Genomic DNA, 26,387 nt, shown 5'->3' on the forward strand with positions numbered 1-26,387 from the left:
TAAACGTATGTAAACATAAATTGTATTATGGGCATGGAAAGGAAAACAGATGCTCTAATGTCTTGAGAAATTATGCTCTACACCTGACTCTGGCAGACCTGAATATGAACACGGCAAATAACTTCAGATCTCCGTATTACAGAGCCACCAAGTAGTAAGTAGGTCCTTCTCCTCTGTGTTCAAAGACTTTCAGTCAAAGCTTTACCTAGGCATCTTTACTTTCCCAGTAATGACTGGAAGGGAGTTAAGGGAATGCCGTTTATCCCACTTAGATAGAACACGTAACACTGAATAAGTATTTGTAAAGTACCATAGAAGTCTTAGACAGAAGATAATCTTTAAGCAGCTGTAGCTACAAACATCTACACTTTAAAAAGGTGTATATACATTTTAAATACTTGCCTTCATCTGTCCTGTTTATCTCATGTTCAATGAGCCTTGAGCTACTTGGCCTGGAAGAAGGTGCAACAGATGGCTGTAATGAAGGCAGATCATCAACATCTCTCAAGTTTGCAAGCATATCTTGCAGCTTTGACCTGTTGGGCCCTAACCAGAAAAACAAAAAGTAAAATGGTTTATGCATAATTCAGAACAATGCTACTTATCACAACAAATATGCTACAGCAGCACATGCAACTATGGATCCTACCTTGTATTACAGTATCACCACAGAAAAACTAATGAGCTCCTACTTTAGGCAGTAACTAATCATCCAGCATGAAATGAGTTTCTTGAAAAGAAAGTGATGGAAGCAACTGAGAATTGTGAATGTACAATTTTCCCCACATTTATAATCTCATTCCACTATTTGCATGAAAAGCTGCCTGAAATGCCTCGAATTGAGTCACAGCACCAAAATGATTATTAAAATATTTACTCTTCCAAAGCAAGCACAAACATTTGTGAATATTTCAAAATTTGTGTATCAGATACTTTGTGAAGTATATTCTTATGACAATATGATAAATTTATTTGTGCAGTAGTGTAGTACTGTGGAACTACATAATCTAAAAAAATTATGGCAGTTATATTATACTAYAAATGCAACTGGGTTCACTGGCCTACTTCCTGAAGCTACGTATGGTGAAGATCCATGCCCTTGACACTTACCTGTACTTTGCTCCATCATTTTCCCACATCCCTGTTTTGACTGTTTTATATAGGATTGAGGCTGAAACATATCTTCGGTAGTTTTTCCTGTTGTAAGTTTAATTAAGAATGGGAAAATGTCTTACCCATAGTCCATTATGTTTTTTCCTAGACCAGTAAATAATACAGCTATTTTTAAGCAGCTCTAAGACAGAAGTGTACTCTAACATATGTATGCTCTTATTAAACTACTTCACAGGAGTGTTTACTACAGCCTTGCAAAATCGTAAGTTTACTAATGCAGCTGCAAACTCTGCTTTGCTCACCCTAACCATAATGATGATTAATCAACTAAATTTGTCTGTCAGAAAATATTACTTGATTCAGGAAAACAGTAAGTAAGATTTTGCAAGATTGTTTTACTACAATATCTGCTTTATATAAAACACAGTATTTTACTTAGAAGCAGTTCACTGTCTAAATACCATTTATGATCATATTAAAAAATTATAAAAACATACTTTGTACAATTTAATGTCACAATATTTAGTCCCTTCTTTTTCMCCAGACTTCCTCACACTCTTCTTCACTATGTGCAATATCACGAATAGGTGATTTTAGGTTGTGATTCATCCTGATTTTTCTGCACTGATGCCCTTCCAACGATGGTTTGTCCATGGAAAGATGCTTAATTTCCATACTGTGGTAAACCATTTGATGTCCCAAGATCAAACCTCCATCCAAAAATGTACTGTAAGTGTGCTGAGCAGTTATTTATCTTCATGAAAGAACAGTGGATGTCCAATGTTGCCTTACATCAGGTATTTTCCTCATAAATATTTGATAAAAGTTCCAATAATACCTAGGTCTATATTAACAATTAAATATCAACTTCATTATCAAAGACAAAGTGTACTCAATAGCTCTTCAAGAGTATCATTTCAATAACTTGATTAAAGTATTTCTACTAAGTTAACTCTACATCTATTCACCCTGGCACAACATAGCATATCCGCATTCTTTAAAAATCACAGACAAGAAGTTATAAAAGTAATCTGCATTGAAGTCATATAATGGTATGCCTTCTATCTTAACTATAAAAAAATTTTGAATTGATTTTGTGAAACATTAACACTCTTGTCGACCAGCTCAACTTCTTGCCAGACTTGCAACATCTTCAAGTAATTTAAAGGATTCCAAACACGACAAAGATATTGTTGTTATCACTTGATGAATTTAATTAAGATATGTGATGATTTACTTTTTAAAAAATGGAGGTTTAGTTTGTATAATTGATAGTGTAAYTTCAGCAACTTAATTTCAACTGCTGAGCAGTAAGTTATCATATTTAGCATCAATTAAATATAAAGAGTAACAAAGTAAGTCAGCCTCAAACAATGCGAGAAGCTGACATCTTAGCATTGGTCTGCATGTCTCTTTTTAAGTGAGAATCTCCTTCATGTTAATAAGCATCTTCCCACAAAGGGAGAAATATCCCTCAAATTTCTTACTGAGCTATGTGCAGTATTTTTAAATTACATCATTCACACATGAATTCTCAGCATGGCTAAATGTTTGAAATATAGTTGTGAATACAGTGTTTCATTTTAAACACTGAGTTCAAGAAGGTTTTAAGGCTTACTTAATCAAAAACATTGTTCTTATAAAATGGATTTGTGTTTCAAGAAACAAAAACTGTAATACAGGGCTAGAAACTGTATTTCAGATACTGATCACAGCTGTTTGTTTGGATAAAATACCCAGCATTTTTAAAGATTAGTCCCACACAAAAAAGTTGATAAATAAATCCTGTGATTTGCAAATAAACTGATGATCAGAGTTGCTTCCTATTTCGAGCCCTGCATAAGGAATTATGATGAGAGCATGACTTCCATGTTGTGAATGTTAAGTATAAGCAGGGGTAGAAATTAACCTGTTTTCTCCCTCTGTCATCTAAACGATACTCAAGCCAGTTTGAGTTGTTCTTTTATTTACACACCAGATTTCAAACTGCCTCCTGTGAAACTGGCATTTTTCTAAGATAGAGTTCTGAAATTCTCTAAATTAAAATGTGAAATAGATGTATTGAACCAATGCATTTTACATAATAAAAGCACAATCCATGTTCAAAGCAATCATTTTGAATTAATCCAATATCTGGTTGGAGGAAGTTGTATCTTATCCACTATTTATCAGGTAACTTGATTGACTATCATTAATTTCAACCCCTGAGAACTGGTGAACAGGAAAGCAGTCAGGAGCAGCAAAGTAAAAGAGTAAGTAATTTTAGGAAAACATTGAAAGAGAGATAGAATTAAGGGTGTGAAAGACGTGGGATTTATGATTTTAAGGTGCAATGTTTTCCACTTACTCTTCACCCCCTTTTTCCCCTTGCGCTCCTTTTTGTATTGTTCCTTGAGTTTGGTTATTACTCCCTGGTCCACATTCCAGGCTTCAGGCATGAGACACTGGTCTTCCTTTTCTAAACAAAGTGAAACAAATGAAACATCCTTTTTCAATAATGTCACCATGTGATCTCCACTGAAGGAGGTAACAGCTGCTGTCAATGGCATTTGTCTTTTATTTTAAGCAGATAGAAATAGCACGAAGCTTGTGAAAGCTGTAAAACTGCTACTTGTATTCCACTTTCATTTGCTTTGAATTTTCAGATGAAATTTCTTACATCTAGTCTCTATAGCCAAATACATATCAGTTCATAAATTTAGGCAACATTTATTTTACAATAAATCAGGAAATATTTTGCAGCATATTCTTTCCTTCAGAAAATGAATTACATCTACAGGCAGCAATTATGTTACYGGTCAACATAACTTTACAATATGGATGCTGTGTCACTACATTTGAAATTTTAATTTCATTGTCTTTGTGCTACATTTTACAAATGTACTACAGCCTTGCAAAATGACGCTTTGTGCGTCATTTTACAAAGCAGCAGTATATTTAATAATTTCTGAAAATAGTACACATTTCACCAAACTTTGAATAAAATCTTAAAGTATTACAGCCACGAAATTTCACAAAAGGGGGAAAAGTCTGAGTTATTAGTCTTTGAAAAAATACACAAACTCAACAACGTGCCTAATGACATGGACAGAAGATCTAGATTAAAAAATAAAAGATTTTTTTTTTTAAATCTCTCTCTCAATTTGCTTCCCCTGCAGCATGATACAAACAAGAAGTTTTCTTCCAAGAGTATGGTATTCAGTGATTTTTTGAACAAAGGGTGCTACTGAAATTCAAACTTCCAATGCTTTTTCTCTGTATATGGAAAGACTGTTCTGCAGTCTCAGACTGTAGCTTAGAAAAATAATTTACATCTGAAAAGTGGGAGATAATACATTTTTTTTGCATATATTTATTTTCATGACCATTACAGCTATGCATTTTTTAAAATGCATTATCTTTTTGCTTTATTTTCCTGTTTAAGATCTCAACCTTATACTTACTATTTAAATATTAATTCTTCATGCTTTAGATAAAGTTTGTTTTGCACATTAAACTATTCCAGCTGTTCTAAAATATAAACAATAATAAACTTATCTTCAGAATAATATGCAGTAAGGATATTAAAAATTCTGCAGAGGAAGCACACCACTACCAGTCATAAACTGACAGAATCATCACATTTGGATTGCAGATAYAAAAACAGAGATGGGTTATTCTGGGGGCTGACTGGTCAGACAGCAGCTTTGCAGAAAAATAATTARTGGTCCTATCCAACAACAAACTGAACAGGAGTCAGCAGCGTGCCCTTGCAGTAAAGGCAACCAGCCACATGCTGAGCTGTATTAACAAGCRTGAAGCCAGCAGGGTGACCAGAGTCATCATTCCTCTCTATTTAGCACTTGTAAGACCGCATCTGCAGTATTGTATCCAGTATAACATTTCTTATATAGGGGAGCCTTATATGTGTAACAGAGTATTGACCTACTGTAGCAAGTCCAGTGGCAGGCAACTAAGATGGTTAAGAAGGCTGGAGCAGATGATGTACAAGGAGAAGCTGAGAACTGTGTTCAGCCTTAAGATACAATGGCAAAAAAGGGATCTCATTGCTGCCTGCAACTACCTAATTGGTAGCTGCAATTTGAGGGGGGAGGAAGAGGGAGGGAGAGGGAGAGCCAGATTCTGCTCAGACATGCACCACAGAAATATAGAAGGCAACACACAAGTTGCACTGGAAGAGGGCCCCAAGAGTTTGCGGGTTCTCCATTCTTGGAGCTATTCAAAACTTAAACAAAGCCCAGAGCACCTGCTGTAAATGGACCTGCTTGTGCAGGAAACTGGACTGAATAAAGATCCTTTTGAACCTTGCAGTGATAGTTTATGATCCTATACTCAGGAATGACAAATTAATTCAAGACTCAAAGTCTTCAAGCATTTTTAGAGACGTATTAATAAACTGAAGAGAAACTCCTGAAAAGTCTGTGGACTAAGTCRTGTCCTCTTAATCTATGTCTAATTAAGTACCACTAATGATCAAAAACTGTGTGACGAGGAATTCAAAAGGGTAATGTTTGTGAGGAAAAAACAATTGCTTCAGTGACCAGGTTAGAAGTTTTGATCATGTTTTTCCTCCTCAGCTAGATAAAATTTTTTGCTTTCTTCAACAAAAAATTCAGATGGATTTATAATAGGTAGCACTGTTGTCAGGAAACTACTCCAGAACTTCATTTTCTGTAGAATATCCCAGGATACTTTCTGCRTATCCCACAGGTTCTATTCAATTTCACAAAGTGGCTCCTGAACTCCTGTAAAAAGGCTTTACGGTTAAAAATCAACTGGACACTTTGAAGGCTCTTTAGAGTTAAATGAGTGCCACAGATTACTATGATCAATCAATATTCCTTAGAATCAAAAATGAAGCAAAGACTTCCTCTGTTTGTTTTTATCTTCAATAACTAATATTGCTCTCTCCTAYGCTACATATAAGAGTTTCTTTTAAATGAAATTGATGTAAGTGATTCATAACAGCAGTTCCTTGSAGAAGGTTATTTTCATAGACCACTACCATTAAAGACATAGGTTGTAAAATAGAAGTAATTTAAAAACATAAATTGTTATAACTCAGAAAGAGGTCTTAACATTTCTAGAAACAAAACTATTAATTTCCATGACAGTACCTTTTTAATGTTAGATTTTTGCTGATTTGTACTCAGCTGTCATCAATGAAAGCAAAAACAGATTAGATGTGTGAATTTACGTAAGAACAAAAAAGCTCCTGTTGACATACTAACATTTCAGTAATACAAGCAACAGCTGCACTTACCAAGAGTAAGTTGATAAAATTTTAAGAGAAGAAATACTAGAAAAACTTAGTTTCAGTAAACTAGATTCTAGAACCAGATTCTAGTAAACCAGATTTTTACTGAAGAATAACATCCTTAAATGTATTTGGGGAACAGACTACTGACTCCTAAAGATATTGAAATGTTATCCTCCCAAATAGAGAGGCTACACCACTCTGAGCAATAATTGGGGTCCAACCATGAGCTGGTAATTTCAGTGAAATACAGAATCTCAGAGCTGTTAATCCACCTGAGAGCCATAGCTACCCTGACAATCCCCCATTCATCTTCCATAGCCCCATCTGGGCCCCCTTACATGTAACACTTTCCAGAGAAGCTTAAGGAAGAAGCAACTTCCCACCAGAAGATTTAATCACAGTTTTCTTCCTTCTTCCCTTCCCTATACAGGGGGCTTATGAAGAAAAGTTATGCCAAGGTAAAGTGGATCCTGGCAACCTGGAATGCAGGATATTAAGGACACAGAAATTTCCCAAACTGTTCTCTCTTTTTGACTAGAGGGCTTAAAAATATATACATTTGCTACCTTATAAAAGAAAATCCAAGTAACCCAATAGATCATATTGCCAAAACTGCTAACATATGAATAGAGTACAACTAATTCAGTCTTTATGACTCATATTACTCTCTGTATCAAAGTGGGAGGAAGCAGAAGGACAAATTATCTTTCATGCTCGTAATTACAAAACATAGCTTTARAGTCCTTCATTAGCACTGATCATTGAAAAACACACTGAAATTCTACTCAATAAATTCAATTCTATCTGCCTCTTTAGAATAAGAGGCAAAAAAGGCAAGATGACTAGAAGCATAAACCTCACAATTTTGGCATAAAAATAGTATACAGGAAAACGAGGATGTTACACCAAGAGGATTTCAGTCTGCCAATGAAGGATTTGCTGTAGAGATACTCAAAAGGTGCTGCCATTTTGACAAAGATCACAATCAGTCAACTCTGTGCTTAGCACATTTTTTCTCCCCTCCTGGAACAATCCATTACGCTGCCTTACCCCAGTCTGTTCCATCTCCTGAACTTCTTGATTCTCCATCACCTTCATCTGAGGTAACCAAAAAGTCAAACTCTTTCAAAGCTTCTTCCGTATCTCTGTCTTCACTGCTGTCAGACAGTACTCTCTTCCTCACAATCTGAAAGGTCAGCAAGAGAGGGAAAAAGTTCAACGAAACTAAAAGCACATCTTTGTACCTAGCAGTGTTATCTCCTCTCTTGCACAAAATTCTAACACAAAGTTGAGGAAGCAGAAAAGCATATATTAATAAGCAAATCTAGAATATGCATACAGATTTTGTTCAAATTTAAAGTCAAAATGAAATCATCCGTAGATTTTTCTCCTGTAACAGAATCATAGAATAACTTAGGTTGGCAGGTAGCTCTGGAGAGCATCTGGTCCAACCCCACTGCTCAAGCAGGCTCTCCTAAAGCCAGGTTGCGCAAGACAGTGCTAGTCAGGCTTTGATTACCTCCAAGGATGGAGATGCCAGAGCCTTTCTGGGCAACCTGTTCCAGTGTTCAACTACCTTCATAGTGGTATCTTTCTTATGCTCAGCTAGAATTTCCTGTTCAACTAGAATTCCTGTAGAATTTTCAGTTTGTGCMCATTGCCTCTCATCATGTTACCATCAAGAACCACCAACACTCAATCTCAATAGGGTATATCCACACTGACACAGACCATTAATCTTTTTAATCCAAAAAAAATACAAACTCTCTTTTAATAGATATAAAAATGTATACAGAACGTTTCTGAATGACTTGAGCAAAGCAAAATAGGCTCCAGTTCTCTGAGAACAGCCTTTTAAATTCTTTTACTCTGAAATTATTCCACTTACAGACCAAGATGGCAGGAGACCATGGGGGTGGCGGGGTAGGGGAAAAGCAACATTGCCAAGTGCTGATTTGCTCAGTTTTGGCAAAAATCATTCCATTCTGAATAATTCCTCAGATATTACTGTTATTTAAATATGCTGCTTCCATGCTTAAACTGCATATTCCTTACTAATTCAAAAGCTAACTTGGTAGTTGATTAAAAACTAAATATTTTAATGAAGGACCTAATAGCATACTTAATTTGCTTTTCCCCAATGATCAAGAGGGACTGTCTGCCTTATGGTTATTTAACTAATACATGAAGTGATGCCGCTGAAATCTGCGGTAAAAATTTTACACTTCTAGGAAAGAAAAAAAAGTAACAGTCACCACCACATTTTGACTTGGAATCTTGGTAAGTCCCACAAGAGTTCAATATATGGACAATATCCCATAGTTCATGAGGAGGAATGGCTGTTTCCTCTAAATACAGAGACCCAATTTCAAGACCTGAAAAAATACTAAAAATTAAACTTAATTGCTGTGTCTGGCATATTGAATATATAGATGCTTTTACAGAAAGTCTAAGACATTCGTTCACAGTCCATGTATGGTGGGAACAAGTTTACAAAAGATTGTCTTTAAAAACTCTAAAATTGATCATCATTTAACTTTCATCATAACTCAGATACCAGCTTCAATTAAGATACATAACTCATTGAATAAATAATAATTTTGAAAAGAACAGAATAAAATCACATACTGAGAGTATGCAACTAGTAATAATTTTATCTGGTTATATGACCAAGTTATTTTGCAAATCATATGTCATGGGGGAGTATTAGCCATTTGACTGAACAAATAAAGAAGTTGATTATTTATATGTTAGTATTTTTCTTGTTATGCTTCCTTTCACAAGCTACCTAAAGCGAAATCTGGTATTTCAGTTCTGGGCTCTGCAAGCAGAAATTTCTACAAGTCATCTTAAATATTCAGTTATATTTATATAAATATTCAAGTTATAATACATTTTGATATGCAGCATTACAAACAATACCCCCGAAGTAAGCTGAAAATTGTATAAAATAATAATTATTAAAAAAATATGGTAATATAAGAAAACTGGTAACTTAGAAGTTGTATATGATGCCTATCAAAAATACTAAGCAATATGGAAGAGCAGAAGGACAATTAAAAATGTTTTTTAATCTGTCATTGCAAACTTAAAAATGCAATATAGGTAAATGAGTTTAATTTGTATGCACAAACTCAGAAATGCATGTAAATCTGTTCTTATGCACACAAGCTTGGACAGATCACCATAAAGATGCATTAAGGATGCGCACCTGTACAAACACAGTAACATACTTTACAAACAGGCATCTTATTAATCTCACACTTTTCCTGTTCTTCGCAACATTTTCAATTATTTTTTCCACTCACTGTTGAGGTATCAATGATTGTTTTCTCTCTTCCTTCAATATCTTCTTCATCTTCTTCATCACTGAAGTCTGCAGCTGCATTTTCAAGAAATTTGAAGGTCTCTAGCAGAGAGGCAGAGTCAGTCAGTTCTGGTTTCCTAAACAAGAACAACCACCACCACTATGAGTTAAAAAGAAATCAGAATGAAGTCACTTTTGCATTTACCAATCTGTTCTGTTTTATAACGTCCAACAACATAGGAGATTAAAATAAGCATACAGGTAAAAATGGATTACAACAGGTAACAATGTTTGCGGATTTAGGGGTGGTAGGGGGATGGACAACATTATCCATAAATTACCTTATTACAACCAACAGTTTATCTTAATCCAGCTGCAATTCCCAGTATAGGCACTTCAAATTTTGATGCATTTTAAAGCACTAACCATCTGATATTTGTCCAAAAGCAGTATCAATATTGATACATCATCACTGAAAGCTACAGCAGCAAGGACATCAGCTACAGTTACTAGCTGACCTCCCACGTTGTGTGTCAGGGTATAGCAAGGTTTTGCTGCTGCTACCTGTGATATTCCCCATCCTGTTGGGAAACATTGGACTTTACGCCTGTCACTCATTAACTTCTGAGACATGTAAAATTTGCCTCTATAAAACAATATAATGGAAATATTTCATAAGTGACTAAATAACGTTTAAGGAGATGTTAACATTAAACAAATACAGTGAGGGAAGGGAGGTTGGGTAAAGTYATGATTGTCAGCACTGGCAGTAATTCAGTCAGTGTCTCCAGGACAGGAGCCAGAAGGGTTGTCTCATTAACAACTGAAGAGGAAGAACCCAAGAAGTAAGATTGTAACCATTATTAAAAAAAACACTGGTGAATGTACAATTAAAGCAATCCTAAAATCAACAACAGGTATTATGCTTTCTGTAAGATACACCTCTTCACCAATCCCTCAAAGCTTTAATTGAGCTTTTATTGTACTAAGGACTTTAGGGAAACCTTGTATATTCTTTATATGTAAAAAAATTAAAAAAAAAAAAAAAAAGAGAGAGAGAGAGAGAGAGAGAGAACAGACTTTACAGTTTTCTTACCTTTAACCAGCAGTCTGTTTTTCACAGTTCATCACTAAATGCACGTCATCTTGGTTTTCACAACCACTGAAACCACAGAAGTCTCTCTCTTTTCAGAACTGTAGTTCTAACTTGTTTTGCACAGTCATCCTTATTTGGTAATTACCAAGTGCCTTGCTACTGCTCCATTTCCCTTCAGCTATGACCCACTCCAGAAAGGTTTGCTCAGCTGCCAAGAGCACACAGTAACAGACGGCCTTTTTAACTCCCTACAGTGTAAATACCTGATTATCTGTCCCTTGCCCACTGATTGCAGCGTTCCTTCGTAATATTTTTCAAAGGCTTATTACAGGAAAGACTCAAGGGCAAAAGCTGCGGTGCACAATCAGGTGTGATATCCATAACACTCCCTTCTTTACAAAGTCTCTGCTCAGTTAGCTCCAAGTAGCAGGAGCAGGAGCAGCTTCTTCATAGCTCTGGTATGTCTGTATCTTTTTCAGAMAAGCTGTCCTCCTACCCTTTCTGCATTCATCTATTCATGGGAAAAAATTCCTAGGAGGATTTAATTTTCCATTTGAAATTACAGATACACAGCAGTTCTGTGCCATCAACATAACACAACATGATGTACTGTATCTTTTCATGGTCACTGGTTTTACTGAGATTCTTCCTTTCACTTTCCTGTATCTTACCTCAGATGAGAATAATCTCAAACATACTTTCAATTTGCCTTGCTCCTKGAAGTATTTTATGCTTCCTGTTTCTATGACAAACCTGAAAAAATGCCATAATACTGTTCTCTTTTTCCTTAAGTAATCATTACATTGGCAGATCGTAACACCTCATGAATCTGTTGCAATAATGTACATTTTCATAGAAATCCTACAGGATTGTTGCTGCTTCCAATAAAACTTGCAGTGTGCTTCACTTAACTAACTTCTTGATTTTTAAACAGATTGTGTGTGTCCTGGTCAACTTTTAGCAGACTTAGATTTCTTTCTACAATTATATTTGTTTTCTCATGTGTATTTTGCTGTTGTTATTTAGGAATCTGCCATTTAAGAATATCCTGGTTGCCGATCCACTTTGGCAACTATCAGAGACACAATACAATAAATAGCTATATATGAATCAATACTAAATGTAGAAAAAAGTTTTAGTTTATAGAACTTGTTGTTAAGAACCAAATATCCTTCTACAGTACCAAGTATTTGCAATAATTCATATCCAGATTACTTATACACTCATTTGATTTTACAGCAGGCTGTCACACTGAAGTTCAAAGTGACTACCACAAAGAAAAGTTTGTATCTTCTTTAAGTAACTAGTCTGAATTCAACTATCATATTAATTATTACATACTTCAGTGCACAGGATATATACTGAATTTTGTACATCTTCTTTAATATGGGGGGGGGGGGAGGTATTTTATGTACTGGGAAACATAGTAGCTAATCATGTATTTCAAAACTCCTGTACAGAACTAAAATGCACAAAGTCAGCACAGTACCACAAAAGGCATAATTTCCAAGAAAGCTTGAAGGAATACAAGAAGAAAACAGAAGTGACAGACTATTTCAACCAGSTTCTACAGGAGAAAAAAGCTTCAAGCTCATAGGTTGATTACCTATATCAGACCCTAATATATTTAACAGTCTAACAAAAGTAACTCATAATGCTCTATCTAGGTATTTTTCATCCTTTAGTGGTACATAACATATTTTAGATATTACTGTCAAAAGCAATACTCAAGAATACTGTAACCTGTATCACAGAAAATGCCTAGACTTAATCTGGTTATGTACTTTGACAGCGAGGTGAAGCTTGCCCGTTTCATTATTTTCCAGTTGTTTAGTTTGCTTCTGTTACAGGTCATTCACAACGCAACTGAAGATGTGCAGAAGTGGCAAAAACATTCACAGATAAAGCAGTGTAAGAAATTACTTTAAAATGCATATTAGAAAAAAATATCAGTTCCAGGGMTCTTGTAGTCTAGAATACTAAGGAAAAAAAAATTTAAACAGGTTCAAAGAACCTGGGGATTCAAGGTGGTAACTGGTGCGGGAACTGTCATATCACAGGCATGAGTGGTGCAAGACTACAGTAAGATGCTGGGACTCCTGCAAATTCAAGGAGATTCACTGAACTGTCCTGAATCCAAACCTACGTAGGGGAGAGCACTTTCAAAGGGCGAGAACTTTGGCAGTGCTCTTCCCTTCTTCCCCAGCCACACTGTACAAAGAAAAACTAGGGGGAGAAGGAGTCAGAAACCCCAGACAGTGGGAGCAGCTACAGAAGCTGCCAAAGCAGTTATCCCTCAACAGCCTAATATGGACTGGACTTTGTTCACGCTGCGCTCATCAGCTATTTGTTCTGAATCCCTATCCACTGTTCCTCACTTTTACCTCCTTTAAAGCAATATAAACCTCCTGAAATCACATGAGTACTTTTCTCCTCAGGAGGATGAGGTTGCCAGAATTTGCTGCAGCTATGACTGCCCCAAAAATCTCACTTTAATTTGTACTTTACAGGATGTTCAGTTACTCAGTTTTGTCTTAACTCCCTGGCCCCCTTAGAATTAAAAATAATCATAATCTCTTCCCATGAGATCAAAGCAACATGATTTCTACATATACTGTTTAACACACTTGTGGATCTGGCCCTCAGCAGCCCATGCAGCCAACTCTTCATTTTCTGCCCTACAGTCATATGGCTCAAGATAAAGTATTTTGCATTAAATCCAGTTGGCCCTCACATCCMAATATTAGCAGCTTTACAAAACAAGCAGCATCCAATTGGCTCTCAAAATTTAATATTAGGAGCTTAACATAAATCCTGGTTTTGACTGCAAAAAAAATTAGAAACCGTAATAAATTCACTTTTCCTGTAAGTTATCTGGCAATTAAGCCATCATATTATTGATAGCCTTCCTGTTCTAACACAATCAGGGCATTTTATACTGTAAAATCAGGTTTTAACTTGGGACTATAGCCATATTACAGGCAAGTATTTTCTTCATAACCAACACATTCAGTATTTCTGTTTTTGTCTTTTCCAGTCCCCATACTAACTCTCAGGAGAACATATGTTGTAATGTCCAGAGAATATTCATAAATTCCTCTGTGAACTGCCCGGCCACAGAGCCGTGAACTGCTTTGGTCCTACCCGCTCTCCCAAAGGAATGAGTACAGGGCTATTTTTTCTCCCATCCAAGAGAAACACAAGTTATCTTAAATAACAACAGATTTTATTGATAAATTCAAAAGCAGGAAGAAATACCACAATATAAAGTTAAATAAATACAGGTTGAACTTTGCTTGGGAAATATTTCTGGGGGCCCGTCCAGGAAAAGGACTGCCCTGGCCCACTATTTCAAGAGCTACTCTAACGCACCGCAAAGATGCTGCGCGACACACCGGTTATACACATGTGCTGCCATGGTGCCTCTCCCCAGTTTTCAAATGTCTCTTTTTGTCTGTGGTCTGCCTTTTTGTCTGTGGTCTGCTTCATACTTTAAACAGCAACACAAGTTACTCTTTCTTGAGCCATTTTTGCTGGCTTAATTTCCTCCCACCATCAAACCATGTGTTAGTGCAAGGTCACAATTTTTATTAATTTCTCATAGAATTTTGTTATTTCATGTTTTAATACAGTCTTTTCTGTGTGGCTAATTGAGTTACCTCTTTCAAACTGTAMAATAAATACATGCATGCAAATTCAAATTGTTTCTTTTCAATGACAACTGCCTTTAAGAAATACTTTGAGGAATTTTAAATGCTGTGCAAAATATTTCATAATGCAGTATGGAAAATACCAAATTACCAATTCAGAAACTGCTGGACACTTACAAGCATCAAAATTTACACACAAGATAAACACTGAACAGGCCAGACAGTCTGTCAGAATCTTTTTGAAACTTCTTAGGAATTCACACCACACAACACAAGAACCAGCGCAATACATACTACGACTGGTAAACAACACTTACAAAATGGTTTGGATGTAAACCGCAATTGTTAAGGAATGCTACTTTAAAAGGAAAGGTCACTCATCTTACCAAATCTAATCAGATAACTAAACTATGTCAGATAAGCTTTTTTTTCCCCCTAAATAAAAATATAAAAAACATCACTATTGGAAGAACTGAAGTAACTTTCAGAAGTTATTTCTTCATCTACCTCCCCTCTCTTTGCTTCTCTTTCTCCTATTGCACAACTTTTCCGCATCTTCCTCCCCACTCCTGAGCTACGAGTCTTATGTGACATTTCCAAGAAGCAGTTTTCAGCCCCTTAAGCCATAGATCTGTGCCAATGAAGTGAAGARCGCTGTCACTGGTGCTACTTTCTTCACATAAATCTCCAATTTATCTAATCTTTTTTCGGCTTCAATGCATCTGTTCAATGCATCTAGGTCTGGCCAAAACCAGTTATCTTTGAAACACTGATTAGGTCACTGCAAGATAGAGGTAAGGACACAAGGCAAAAAGGTGGGAAAACAGCAATAAAGGAAAAAAGGCAAATAGATTTCACATTTTTTTCTAATTTAGTATTTTAGGCTTGCACACTATTCTGGATATCTTTCTCTTTAATACCTCCAGTTATTAAAGTCAAAGATCTTTTTCCAATAAACCATTTTATAAGTGAGTAAACACACAACATTCATAAGACTATACACATTCATCAGCCAGTATGCAGCAGTTTCATTAAATGTGTCAGTGTTAATAAGATTTAGGGAAGCAAGAGTTATTCAGGGTCTTCTAGTGTAAAAAGATGTTCACTTGCTAAAGTCTCAACTGGAATGATTTATTGTTTATGAGAAAGATAGTGTCTCAAAATGTTTAATTCTAATCTCTGAAAACATCTTGAGATTTGCTCTCAAATACTTTACTTGAGGTTTGTTGGTTTTCTGCTCAAGTAAAATATACACCACAGAAACAATATGTGGTTCCACGGCAGGGGAGGAAAGGCAGGAGATCAGTTTTAGATAGAGACTGATATTTCAATCAGGCTTAATTTTTCTTTAAAAAGTTTCTATTGGCTATTTAAAAAGCCTTCTAATCAAACTCTTAGCAAGAGCTCAGATAATTTATCCATAATGTTTTTACATATACATATGCACATGTGTTTATAATACAGGCTTAGTATTTTCTTGTTCCTTTCCAGTTGTATCGCTTCATTAGATTTTCTTTTACTCCTATCAAGCAGTACTCAAATACATACCTTCAGAAGACGAACTAAACTGACTCTTTAGTCTCGGTCAAGAAGGTGAAGCAATCAAAAATGAGGTAATAGATGAACTGAAGGTACTTAAATACTCTCATGTTTTCAAAGTTACAACTGACATTTAGAGGTGGCTTTCATTTGTGTTCAAATTTGCTGGGGAAAGGACCCATTCCTGTCACTGCAGGTGTTAAGAATTTCAACTGTTAATGTAAAGTTATTATTTTAGTATGTAGTTTTGAGTCCAATCATGCCAAGTGGTACTTATCTGTTGTAATGCAAGTGAGCTGATTTGAAGAAACTGAAAAGAGATCGCCTTTAAATTCCATGAAATAAGTGGAAACAGGGCTATATCTATGTCAGGTTATCAAAATAATGTTTCATTTATGGAATCAAAATCTTCCAGGGCACATTCGAAATCCACATGATGTCTTGAGTGCTAAAGTTTTCATGAGGATCTGTACATCAGCAAATAAATAGGTAGTGTAAGAATACAAGTATTTGGCTACAGGTGTAGCAGTAACACACAAAGACTGAAGCTACTTTACCTAATAGAAAGAAAAGAATTTGAGTTGGATTTGAAGAATTATCATGTAACAAGTAGTCGGTACCAAAGAAAAGATAACTAAAGTGGTTAAAAAAAAAAAGGTTACTAATGTAAACACAACCTTCTAAGATATCCAACATTAAACTGAGGGGAGATCAAATGGAGATCAATTTTCTTAACTCCAGACTAGCAGAATTGGGAGTTACATTTCATCTGCTGTAAATAAAGATTATTGTCCTGAGTATTTGCCCTGCAGTAGCAAGGCTGTAAGCTTCTAGATGCTGAAGTAAACAGCAGCAGCTTGACAATATTGACAATAACCAAACATTCTCACAAGTCTCTCCTAAAAGCAGACTCTGCTTATTGTCAATAAGTACACCACATACCAGGTCCTGGGTGCTAAAGGAAGTACGCAAGTACTAGTAGAGCAGACTTTTTCCACTGAAATCCATAAGAGAAAGCAGAGAATTGAGSGGAAGAGGAATATCCTCTCTACCTGCCAAGAAGTATATACTTCACACAGCCCTTGATCAGAGGACTAAAGCCAGCACTAACCCTTAAATAACAGCATTTCAAAAAAATGTGCATCTGAGAGCTCAGCAGTAGRTCAGTGATATTGCTGAGGTCAAGTAGCAGCAGCAATCACCATAAACAGCTTGATGGGCCAGCACAGAAACTCTGCTAGAATCAGAAGATCCAAACTATGTCAGCTCTTTGGTGTTTTGTTTTTCCACCACTTTAATTTCATTGAGAAGGTATTAGTTGATTACCAGTAATGATATTCAAAGCAAAATGGAAAATTTGCTCCCCTTTTCTGTTGTCCCCTCTCAACTCACAAAGAGATAACCATATGGCAGCATGAAATATCATTTTTTACTTTTTTCAGAATTTATCGAATGAGCTTTCCAGTCATATGGTAGGAGTTCAGCCAATCTGTTCCTTCTATAATTCACATTCCTATATGAAGAAATTTTTATGAATACATAAGCCTAATGTGCACTATGTTCCTGAAACACATCATTGTATCCTTTTTTCCCTTCTGTTCTTCACTGTGCTATTTTTTCCACTCTGATAGGTTTTCTCCATCACATTCGCCCACATTCTTTCCAAATTCCTATTGACTTGTTTTTATTTGTGTCTCATCCACAAACTTTCTCTTTCTTCATTCCATTTAGTCCACTTCCTCACATTTTCCCTTCCATGCACATATTCTTTTAAAAATCGGACTTATGAAACCTGCAGTCCAGTCTGGGTTTACGGTATTATGTATTTCTCCCAAGACCAATCGAATCAGCAATGTTTTGTGTGCTGCATTTCCTCTCATTAACACAGATATTCATTGTTAAACTAGACTCATTTCCATGCATTATATTTTGCCCTGAACTGTGTTCTTCAAAGACAATTAAAACATCCTCAGGTTGACCATTACTTCCACGCAGCAGGTATTCGATATGAAGGTTTTCTACATTAAAGGTTTTGAACTACAAAATTTGCCAAATTGCCTTGGTTTCAGCAGTTCATATGGTTCTATTGTAGTAGGAAAGCTTTCTCATACAAAGAGCATCACTGTTTGTACAGTCACAGCCTATGTCTTCCATCTGCATTTTACTTTGCAGCTGTCCCAATGTCCAGTGATCCTGGCGAACCCACACATGCCGTTAACCTTTTGGAGACTACACTAAAGCTGTGATTTTCTTCCTGTTCTTCCAGTCTCTCACCATAGCTTTCCCTTTCTGTCGCTACCAAATTTCAGAGACTTGTTCTTTATTCACCTTCTAAACTTCCAAGCTTGCTGTGACCCCAATCCTCTTTACCCTTTTCGTGTACACCAGAAATAACAAGAGGCTGCTGAAGAACTGTTAACGTTTTCTCCCTCCATGAGAAGCAGTCTAAARCTAGTGATGTTGCTTTACAGAATGATCTTTCCTCAAGCAAGCTGGGCCACCTGAATTTTCCCCACTTCTGCCAACAAGGTAAGAAAGTACATGCTCAGATGATGAGCTGAAGAAGTTCTAAACACTCAGCAAGAATTCCAGCTGGAATCAGGAGTGAGAATCACATGCCTTAAATCTTAGACATCTATTCAATACTGATAAACCACAGAAAGAAGCTGGCCTATATATCCTTAAGTAATGCTAATGATAGGTTAGACAGGAAATAGRTAAGTATGAGCTGAGAACAGTATCTCATCCCCTTTCTGATTTCCAATCTGCCATAAAGCTGCACTGTAAAATCTCAGAGGCAAATGATAATGCAGCTGAGAGAAAGTAAATAATGCCATATACCACAAAAATAGTGAAGTATAAAATTTTACATCATCTACTAGCCCAAGATGAAACAGCTGTGAAATAATAGGCAGTCTCTGCTAGGAAGAAAGTTGTGGAATGCCTTCTGCACTAAAAATTCAAAAAGATGATCCAAATGTGTATTAAAATAGCCAGAAAAATCATAACATTTAAAGTTAGTCTTAGATTCATCTTTTCCAGTGATTTTTTTTTAAATATAAAAATCTCAATTTTTTCTTTTCAGAAAAAGATATCTCAGTTGATACTCATAAACTCAAAACAGTCAAAAAAGACTGACATGACTAGGTTGAACAAGATCACTTGAAAAATCTTTCATTGTAAAACCCTGAAGCYATGTCTCACACATACTGTGTATCAGGATGTTCCCCCTAGCTTTCTAATACTGTCTGCCACCTTATGTATTACCAGTGAGACAAAAACAAAAGTTTGTGTATGCCTTAATAGCCTTGTAGCTGACAATCTTGTACAGCAACAATGGAAGGAAAACTGACTTTTCTGCATCAGTGAATATCCTCTGCCATACAGTAGACTACAAGTGTTAAACTTACCATCTAGTCAGAAAGCAAGAATATGGGGAAAAAAGCAGGTGTATTCAAAACTGCTATCTCAACTCCACTGTCCAATCATTTCATCCATCACATAACTTCTTTATAAATCTCCATCTTTTTCAAACCAAAGTAAGCACATTTCAATAAAATTTCAATTTTCAAGCATAAGAAAAAGAACAGGAGCTTTATTTGGYTACTTCCCCTGAGAAGAAATCATTTTTTCACCAGATATAGAACTAAAATTGTTATTGTAATCTATCAAGCACTCCTTCAAAATAAAAGCTCACCCACATAAGGGACATGGCTTGTCAACTATGTAGCAGCACAGTATGTTCTAATAGCTTGGAGGTTTTCTCATACSTTCACATTTTACACAGCATTAAATTTAATTACATAACAATGAATTTCTGCCCTTATATAACATATTGCCCTGCAGTCACTGTAACTGAGTATAATGAAATTTTGCAAATACTTTTGAAAAGACAGAATGTATCCTGTAACAGTATGAGTTCTGCCACATTAGTATAGAAAAGAAAAAGAGAAAGGARGGAGAATCTTCAAGGGAAACTGTGCTGATGGCATGTTGATGACAGTACAAACTATTGGGAACAGGAACCTCCCATACTGTTTGGACCAAAACTTCTGTATCATTTTTCAAGTTTTATAACTACAATATCTTAAAACAATAAAAGAACATATGGAATGGCTTCCTGAAGCCTCTACAGTAAGTTACAGATTTAAATTTCCCCACTTTTTTTTTTTGCATAGAAAAGAAAATGGAAAAAAAAAAGGTTTTATATATTCAACATTACTTAAAAGCAAATGTAAGCACAACAAGCTTTTACTCTCTTTGACTAACRTTTGGTAGTATTAGAAATATTTTTAGAATACAGATTAATATCTTTCTTTTCAGCCAGATTTGCATACGTATACCCATTAGTGGAAAACTGAGAACTTCCAGGTATTAGAAATTTACAAGTGAATGTCTTTCAGATTTTATCAAAAAAAAAAAATCCTCTACCTGATGGACATTATCATGTCAAAGTCAGTACATACCAGAATTGCAAAGCCGGTAATCTACAGAGCAAGGTTTCCAGCAAAGCTGGAAAACAACAGAAAAGCTGTTATTGAAACAACACTGATCTCTAATCATTTAGCAACTGTACCACAGAGAGGCTTGACTTCCCTTTGTGCTGCCATCCAACTGAAAAAAAAACACACTGCTTTTGATCTATGAATCTTAAGAGAGGTGCTGCATCCAACTTATTACCTGATGTAATAAAATTAGGCAAAAATATTCTAATCTCTAATTAGGAAAGAGTCCTGAAATCTTCTCAGTAAACAAAAATTAGTTCTACACCATTAATTGCATTTATGCACAAAGATAATGCTGTCGTTTCTAATGCTTACCCAATCATTGCGTTTTCTTTAATCTGGCCCTCTGTGCCATTTACCATTGGCTCTTGATTTCTGTTTTCCTTCTCTGAAGCATCACTTGAGAGGCCCAACAAAGCTCGTACCCGTTTTGACTTCACATCCAATATTGTGTCAGTGTAGCCCACTTCTTGTAGGTACCTGTAGGAACAGAAATCATGGTAATCTTCCATGCATATCCSAGCTATTTAATGAAATCCATAAATATAAACTCTCTAAACTCTTCTTCAGTTCCTTAGCTTGGTATGGTGCTGTGCTAATGAAACATGCTAATAAATCATCCTGTGCCAGCTGCAGAGGGTTTGTCTCTTGCAGTACCAGTCTCTACAGTCTCTGAGGGAGAAAAAAAATAAAAAAAAAATTCAAAGAGCCTAGCAGTCAGAGGTTATACAATACGTTCATTTACTAAAATTGATGGAAAAGTACTTTCAATTAAAACATTTACCAGTTTACAAAAATTACTACAGTTCTATATACAACATAGCCATTTTATTCTTCAATACATAGAAACTAAACATGAAGCAAAAAAAAAGTGTCAGATTATTCCTTAGAAAACTATTATTTAAAGCCTGAAAAACTAACAAATTCTGTAGTTACAACAAAAAAGATTGTTATTTATAACACATAAAGTTTGATATAAATTTAGTCTTGCCATTTTCTTATTCTGAGAATATTCATTTGTCCTTTTGCTACCTGATTGGAAGCTGACCAAATCTGACTATCAGCCTAGGAAATGAGAAAYATGCACGGGAAGACTGACTTACAGAGTAGAAGATGCAGTACTGCTACTGTCCTACAAAGAGATCTCTTTAAATTAAACTAAGGGATGTAACTGAGCAAAAGAACAAAAGAGCATGACTAAGTTCTTTGAAAGTGAATAATTCATTATGGTCATAGTTCCAAAACCAATCTAGTCTAAGACATCTGCTTCAATGACAAGAACTGTAAATWAGAAAACAAAAGATTCTTCTAGTCTAACCTTCTGGGTAACAGTGTTTTGTGCACCTACAGCAAGCTAAAATAGAGAATTCATCCCTCCTTGACTCCACTTATTTTTATTCTAAATGGTTCTAAAGAGAATTACTTCTGCATTCTGATTTGGTTTTAATTGCAAAAAGAATTGGAAAAAAGTCTCATCATCCACTTATTCTCCCAAGCATATTGTTTTATTGTACTTTGTGAATGGAAAGCAAGCAAGATTGGGTGTTTTTCATTTGACAAGATTTCTCTTTTGAAGTTCTGAAACATTAATTTTTTTTTTTTTAAAAAAAGGAAAATTTGGCAAAAGGTGAATGAACTCCATCATACTAACTTTTCTTGAAAAAAAATCTAATGGAAAAATCAAACGTCACCATCATCAYATTCCATTGACAGATTCTTTCCTTTCATTCTTTGTTCAACTCCTTTTTCAATACTTACTGTCTTAGCAGCTGTCGTCCTTGTTTCCATATTAGCTGACTGTTTGGTTGTGGTTGAATCTCTGTTTCATTCCCTTCATCTGGAAAAGATTAATTAATTATAAATATTTTCTTTTCCTTGTTCTACTTTTAAAGAAGATGCCCATCCAACTAAAAAGAGAAATGTAGCTTGCCTTAGAATTATTAAGAATGGTTTAATAATAAAAAAATGTCAAAAATCAATCAAAAAATAAAGAACACACACACATACACAATAAATATAATTATAGTACTACTTATATGCAACAGTTTGTCTGGTACCTCCTACTATATGACAACAAGCTCTGTAAGTCACCAGTGTCTTYCTTTCTATCTCACACCCAAAGCAGAAATCCCCAACTTACTCTTTTCTTTAAGTGAATACAATCATATGAACAATTTGGAATTCTGTACTTGAATTAACCTTTCAATATGATTGCTGCTCATAAAACTTAAGTTTGAACACAAGCATCTTTTAACTGTTAACAATATCCACTGCAACTGCTACAGTATCTGTTTACAAGCTTTATTATCCAACCAATCTCCTTAATATTTCACCATATAACATGTTTTTACCATATAACGTGTACCTGTCAGACCTACTTACATCAACCTTGTTTATCCATATTTGTATTACTTTTGTAGAATAAAGAAAAAAAAATACAGCAGAGTTTGTTTGCTTGTTTGCTTTTTTAGCCTGATAAGCTGCTGAACAAATTTTCACTACATTTTCCACAACCACAAACATGGATCCAAATAAAACTGTTCTGTGAAAATACACACACAAAAAAATCATGTGGCTGTTCCGGAAAAAAAAAAATCTGAAGGCCAGCTACCAACAGCTACAGGATTTATCCCATATACAGTTTCATATTATATGATGGTTTTGCTTTGTTTGTTTGTTTTCCAGGAGAGAGGATTACAAATATAAGCATATGCTTTCCAAGATAAAAGATCTTGGTTTACTATCTACAGAAGACTCCACAAAATTTGAAATCCTTGCGTTCCAAACATTAAAGGAGGAACAGTCTTATTGCATAAACCAGAGAACTAGAAAAACCTGTGTTGTAATCCTATGAATAACCTGATGATATGTGATATAGGACAGTTATTCTGCATTACTGAGAAGTCATTTTTCTTCAAAAAATTTGAATTAAATACCAAAGAAGCTGTCAAAGATTAATCAAAATTCCTACGGAGATTTTATATGAAATTTTGTAAGTGAATCATATGAATTCTATCCACCTCAAATTCACAAATCCATTCAATAGCAACTGTGGGAAATAATCAATTGCACAATGATCTTTTGAACACAACTGAGCACAGCTGGACCTAGTGCACAACTGTCAAAGCTCACACTACATAAGAGCTAAAACAAGACTGAGACAAATCTGATCTAAAATTCCCTTTGAAAGTGAAAACCTTTCTTCCAAAAGCACTGTTAAGGTTGAAAACAGCTAAGAATTCTCTTCTGCTTAGTCTCCTCAAAACTAGTGACAGCTCATAACAACAGTGGTTTACAGATGAGAATGAATGCACCTGCGATACGAGCATATAATGACAGGTGATCTCATGAGAGAGAGAAAAATGAAATCCTTTAATCAGAAGATTAAACTCCTCCTTCAGAMCTGTATCACTAGGCTCCCCAAGAGATCATAGAGAAGACCAACAACCAGGACCCACTTGGAAGTCTTGTTAAGAACATTTCAACATTTTTTCCTGACTGGGTAAGGAGAAGTTGGGGGAAAAAGACAAGTATCTGCTGAGGACAACTCCAAAGGAGCATGATAACAAAATCACCCTCTTAAATCTGCATATTTAATCATTGTAGAWTCGATACAGAGCAAAAATGTACATTTCTGATAGCTACACATAGAATGCAATGGGACAGATCAGCATAATGTAGTTTTAACAAACTAATTTCACTAATGTTCACTTTGGAGTAGTTCATTGGCACCAGCTCTGCTGGGTAATCCAGGCCTTGCATTATGCTTTCTCAGCTGAAACCTTGGGCAACAGGCTATAGCTGCATCCTGAGAAAATAAAAAACAAGGAACATGATCTTGGCATGATCAGGACAAAGTTTGTTTGTGATCCAGATACAGATGGGGTCTGCCACTTGAGTAACACTACATTAAATGACTTCTTCAGTTCAGAAGATGACTTTGATATGAATAGGAAAAAAAAAATTCCTCAAAACTTCAGTATATCTTGGACAGGAAAAGCCTGATGTAAAATTTCATCAGTTGGCTTTTTTTTTTTTTTAATCATATTTTGAATCCAATGAGATAAAGAGTTAACTATGACAGTAAACCTGGTCATCCTTTTCACAAACCAAATGACAAGTGTTGAAATCTGCAGACTGTCTAAATTCTTCCTTCATGCATTGGTGGTTCTGGTACTGTTCCTGTAGCAGCAGTTTCAGGGCACCAGAATTTGTGGGGGGATATCACCTGCTCTTTCTCCTCCTTCTCAAGGGCTTGACCCCTACCAATACTCTCATACCCCCTTCCTTTTTTTCCTGAAAGCAGGCACAGAAGGTAGAGCGAAGTAAGAAAGGAAGTAATTCCAGTTCCTAATACCTGCTGTTTCAGGCTTAAAAATCTATTTTTCTAAAGCAGGAGATGCAGTCTCTGGAGAAACAAGTATGCTTTCCAGAAATTGAGGTCAGAAGTTGCCCTGTCACAGTACATCACTGAAGTTTGTTGCATGCATTTCCAATGGTCACTGTAACTTTATAAATAAATTGCCTAATCTCAGATTTGCACTTCTTTTTAATTCATATTTTATTAYGTGCATGTATCATGAATTTTTTTCCAGGAATCCTGTTGAGGTAATTAAACAATCATGTAGTATATACTGCATGTCCACTGCTGTTAACTTTTTCATCTGAAGAATTATTCATAAATATAAAAGATTCTTATAGCTATAAATGCAGTACCTCCCTGATCCAAAATACTCATACACATGACCGAGCAAGAGGAAGACCACTCGCTTCAAAAGCWGTAAGGGTTTCTTTTTCTTTTTTTAAAACTAAATTAATTTGATTAAGAGACTTTTAGAGTATTATAGATATATCTGATTTTAGATATTTTTAATATTCATTCTACCATTAACAATCTTAAGAGGTAGCAAACTGCATTGTTAATATCTGCATCTTATAACGGTAAAATATGACCTTTATTAATTATATCTTGCACAAACCATAGTTAAGCTTTTACATCAGCAACAAYCTCATTTTCAATAAATTCTTACCAGAATCATAGTTTGGTGGCTTCATGTCTCCCTGATTCAGTTCTGTGCCATATTTTAGTTTGTGATATTTAGCCCTGAAAGAAAATAAAAAAATAAAAACAAGGCAATCTATTAGCACATTTAAAGGATATCTGTAGATCATAAATGTCATCTGTCCTCATTGAAAAAAGCCATTCCTCCTTTCTAGGCTACAACAAAAAAGACAAGACAAAACAAAACAACAAATTTTAAGAAATGAAGTAATTTCAGCAGAACTATACACACACACACACAAATACACACGTGTATATATATATATATACACACATACATATATGTACACATGTGTATATACACACACACACACACACACACCTGAAAGTTTCTCACAGCTATTACACTGCTGCCTGACCAGGCTTGAAAATTTTTTCTTCCAAATTAGTCTATAGAAGTAATATTGTAGTAAACCCCAGAGATCATGCTATACGATAACAGTAAAAGTAACTACAAAAAGAGAAAGGCCTTTTGATTTGAAAAGCTTCATCTTGCAGAGTCAGTGCGTACAGACTTTTAGGCACACACAACAATGCCACAGTAGTATAGCATTACAAATGAACATTTAAGTTACTAAGAAAGATTCATCACAATAAACGGGAAGTCTTTTTAATACAGTAACAGAGAAAAACTGAGACGAAGAGAGCCTTGTGCATTTTCTCTGTTAATTCCTTCTCACACATACACAATAACTGTTGACTGTATGATTGATTTCAGCCAAATATGAAAATTTAGAAGACTCAAAAATTACTTCTATAGAAATCCATAACTGTGTAGGGAAGTGGTACTCATACTAGTTCCTACCTTGAATAGGAGGCAAGGTAAAATTCAGGGAATACTTTACATTCAGCTTA

General features: G+C 35.4%; 1 protein-coding gene across 1 annotated transcript in view; it reads right to left on the minus strand.

Moving 5' to 3' along the window:
- The window catches only part of STRN (striatin), a 70,482-nt gene that overhangs the window by 23,879 nt on the left and 20,216 nt on the right, over positions 1–26,387 (minus strand). Inside the window, exons 4-11 of the mRNA XM_085301190.1 lie at positions 25,501–25,574; positions 22,229–22,307; positions 20,786–20,950; positions 9,682–9,817; positions 7,424–7,559; positions 3,461–3,571; positions 1,111–1,197; positions 403–546 (exon numbers count right to left, since the gene is read on the minus strand). Coding sequence (XP_085157316.1) covers positions 403–546; positions 1,111–1,197; positions 3,461–3,571; positions 7,424–7,559; positions 9,682–9,817; positions 20,786–20,950; positions 22,229–22,307; positions 25,501–25,574 — 932 coding nt within the window. The remainder of the gene's footprint in view (positions 1–402; positions 547–1,110; positions 1,198–3,460; positions 3,572–7,423; positions 7,560–9,681; positions 9,818–20,785; positions 20,951–22,228; positions 22,308–25,500; positions 25,575–26,387) is intronic.

Source organism: Rhea americana, unplaced genomic scaffold, assembly GCF_003343005.1.
Source record: "Rhea americana isolate MKP2758 unplaced genomic scaffold, rheAme1 scaffold_173, whole genome shotgun sequence".
Classification (NCBI taxonomy): domain Eukaryota; kingdom Metazoa; phylum Chordata; class Aves; order Rheiformes; family Rheidae; genus Rhea; species Rhea americana.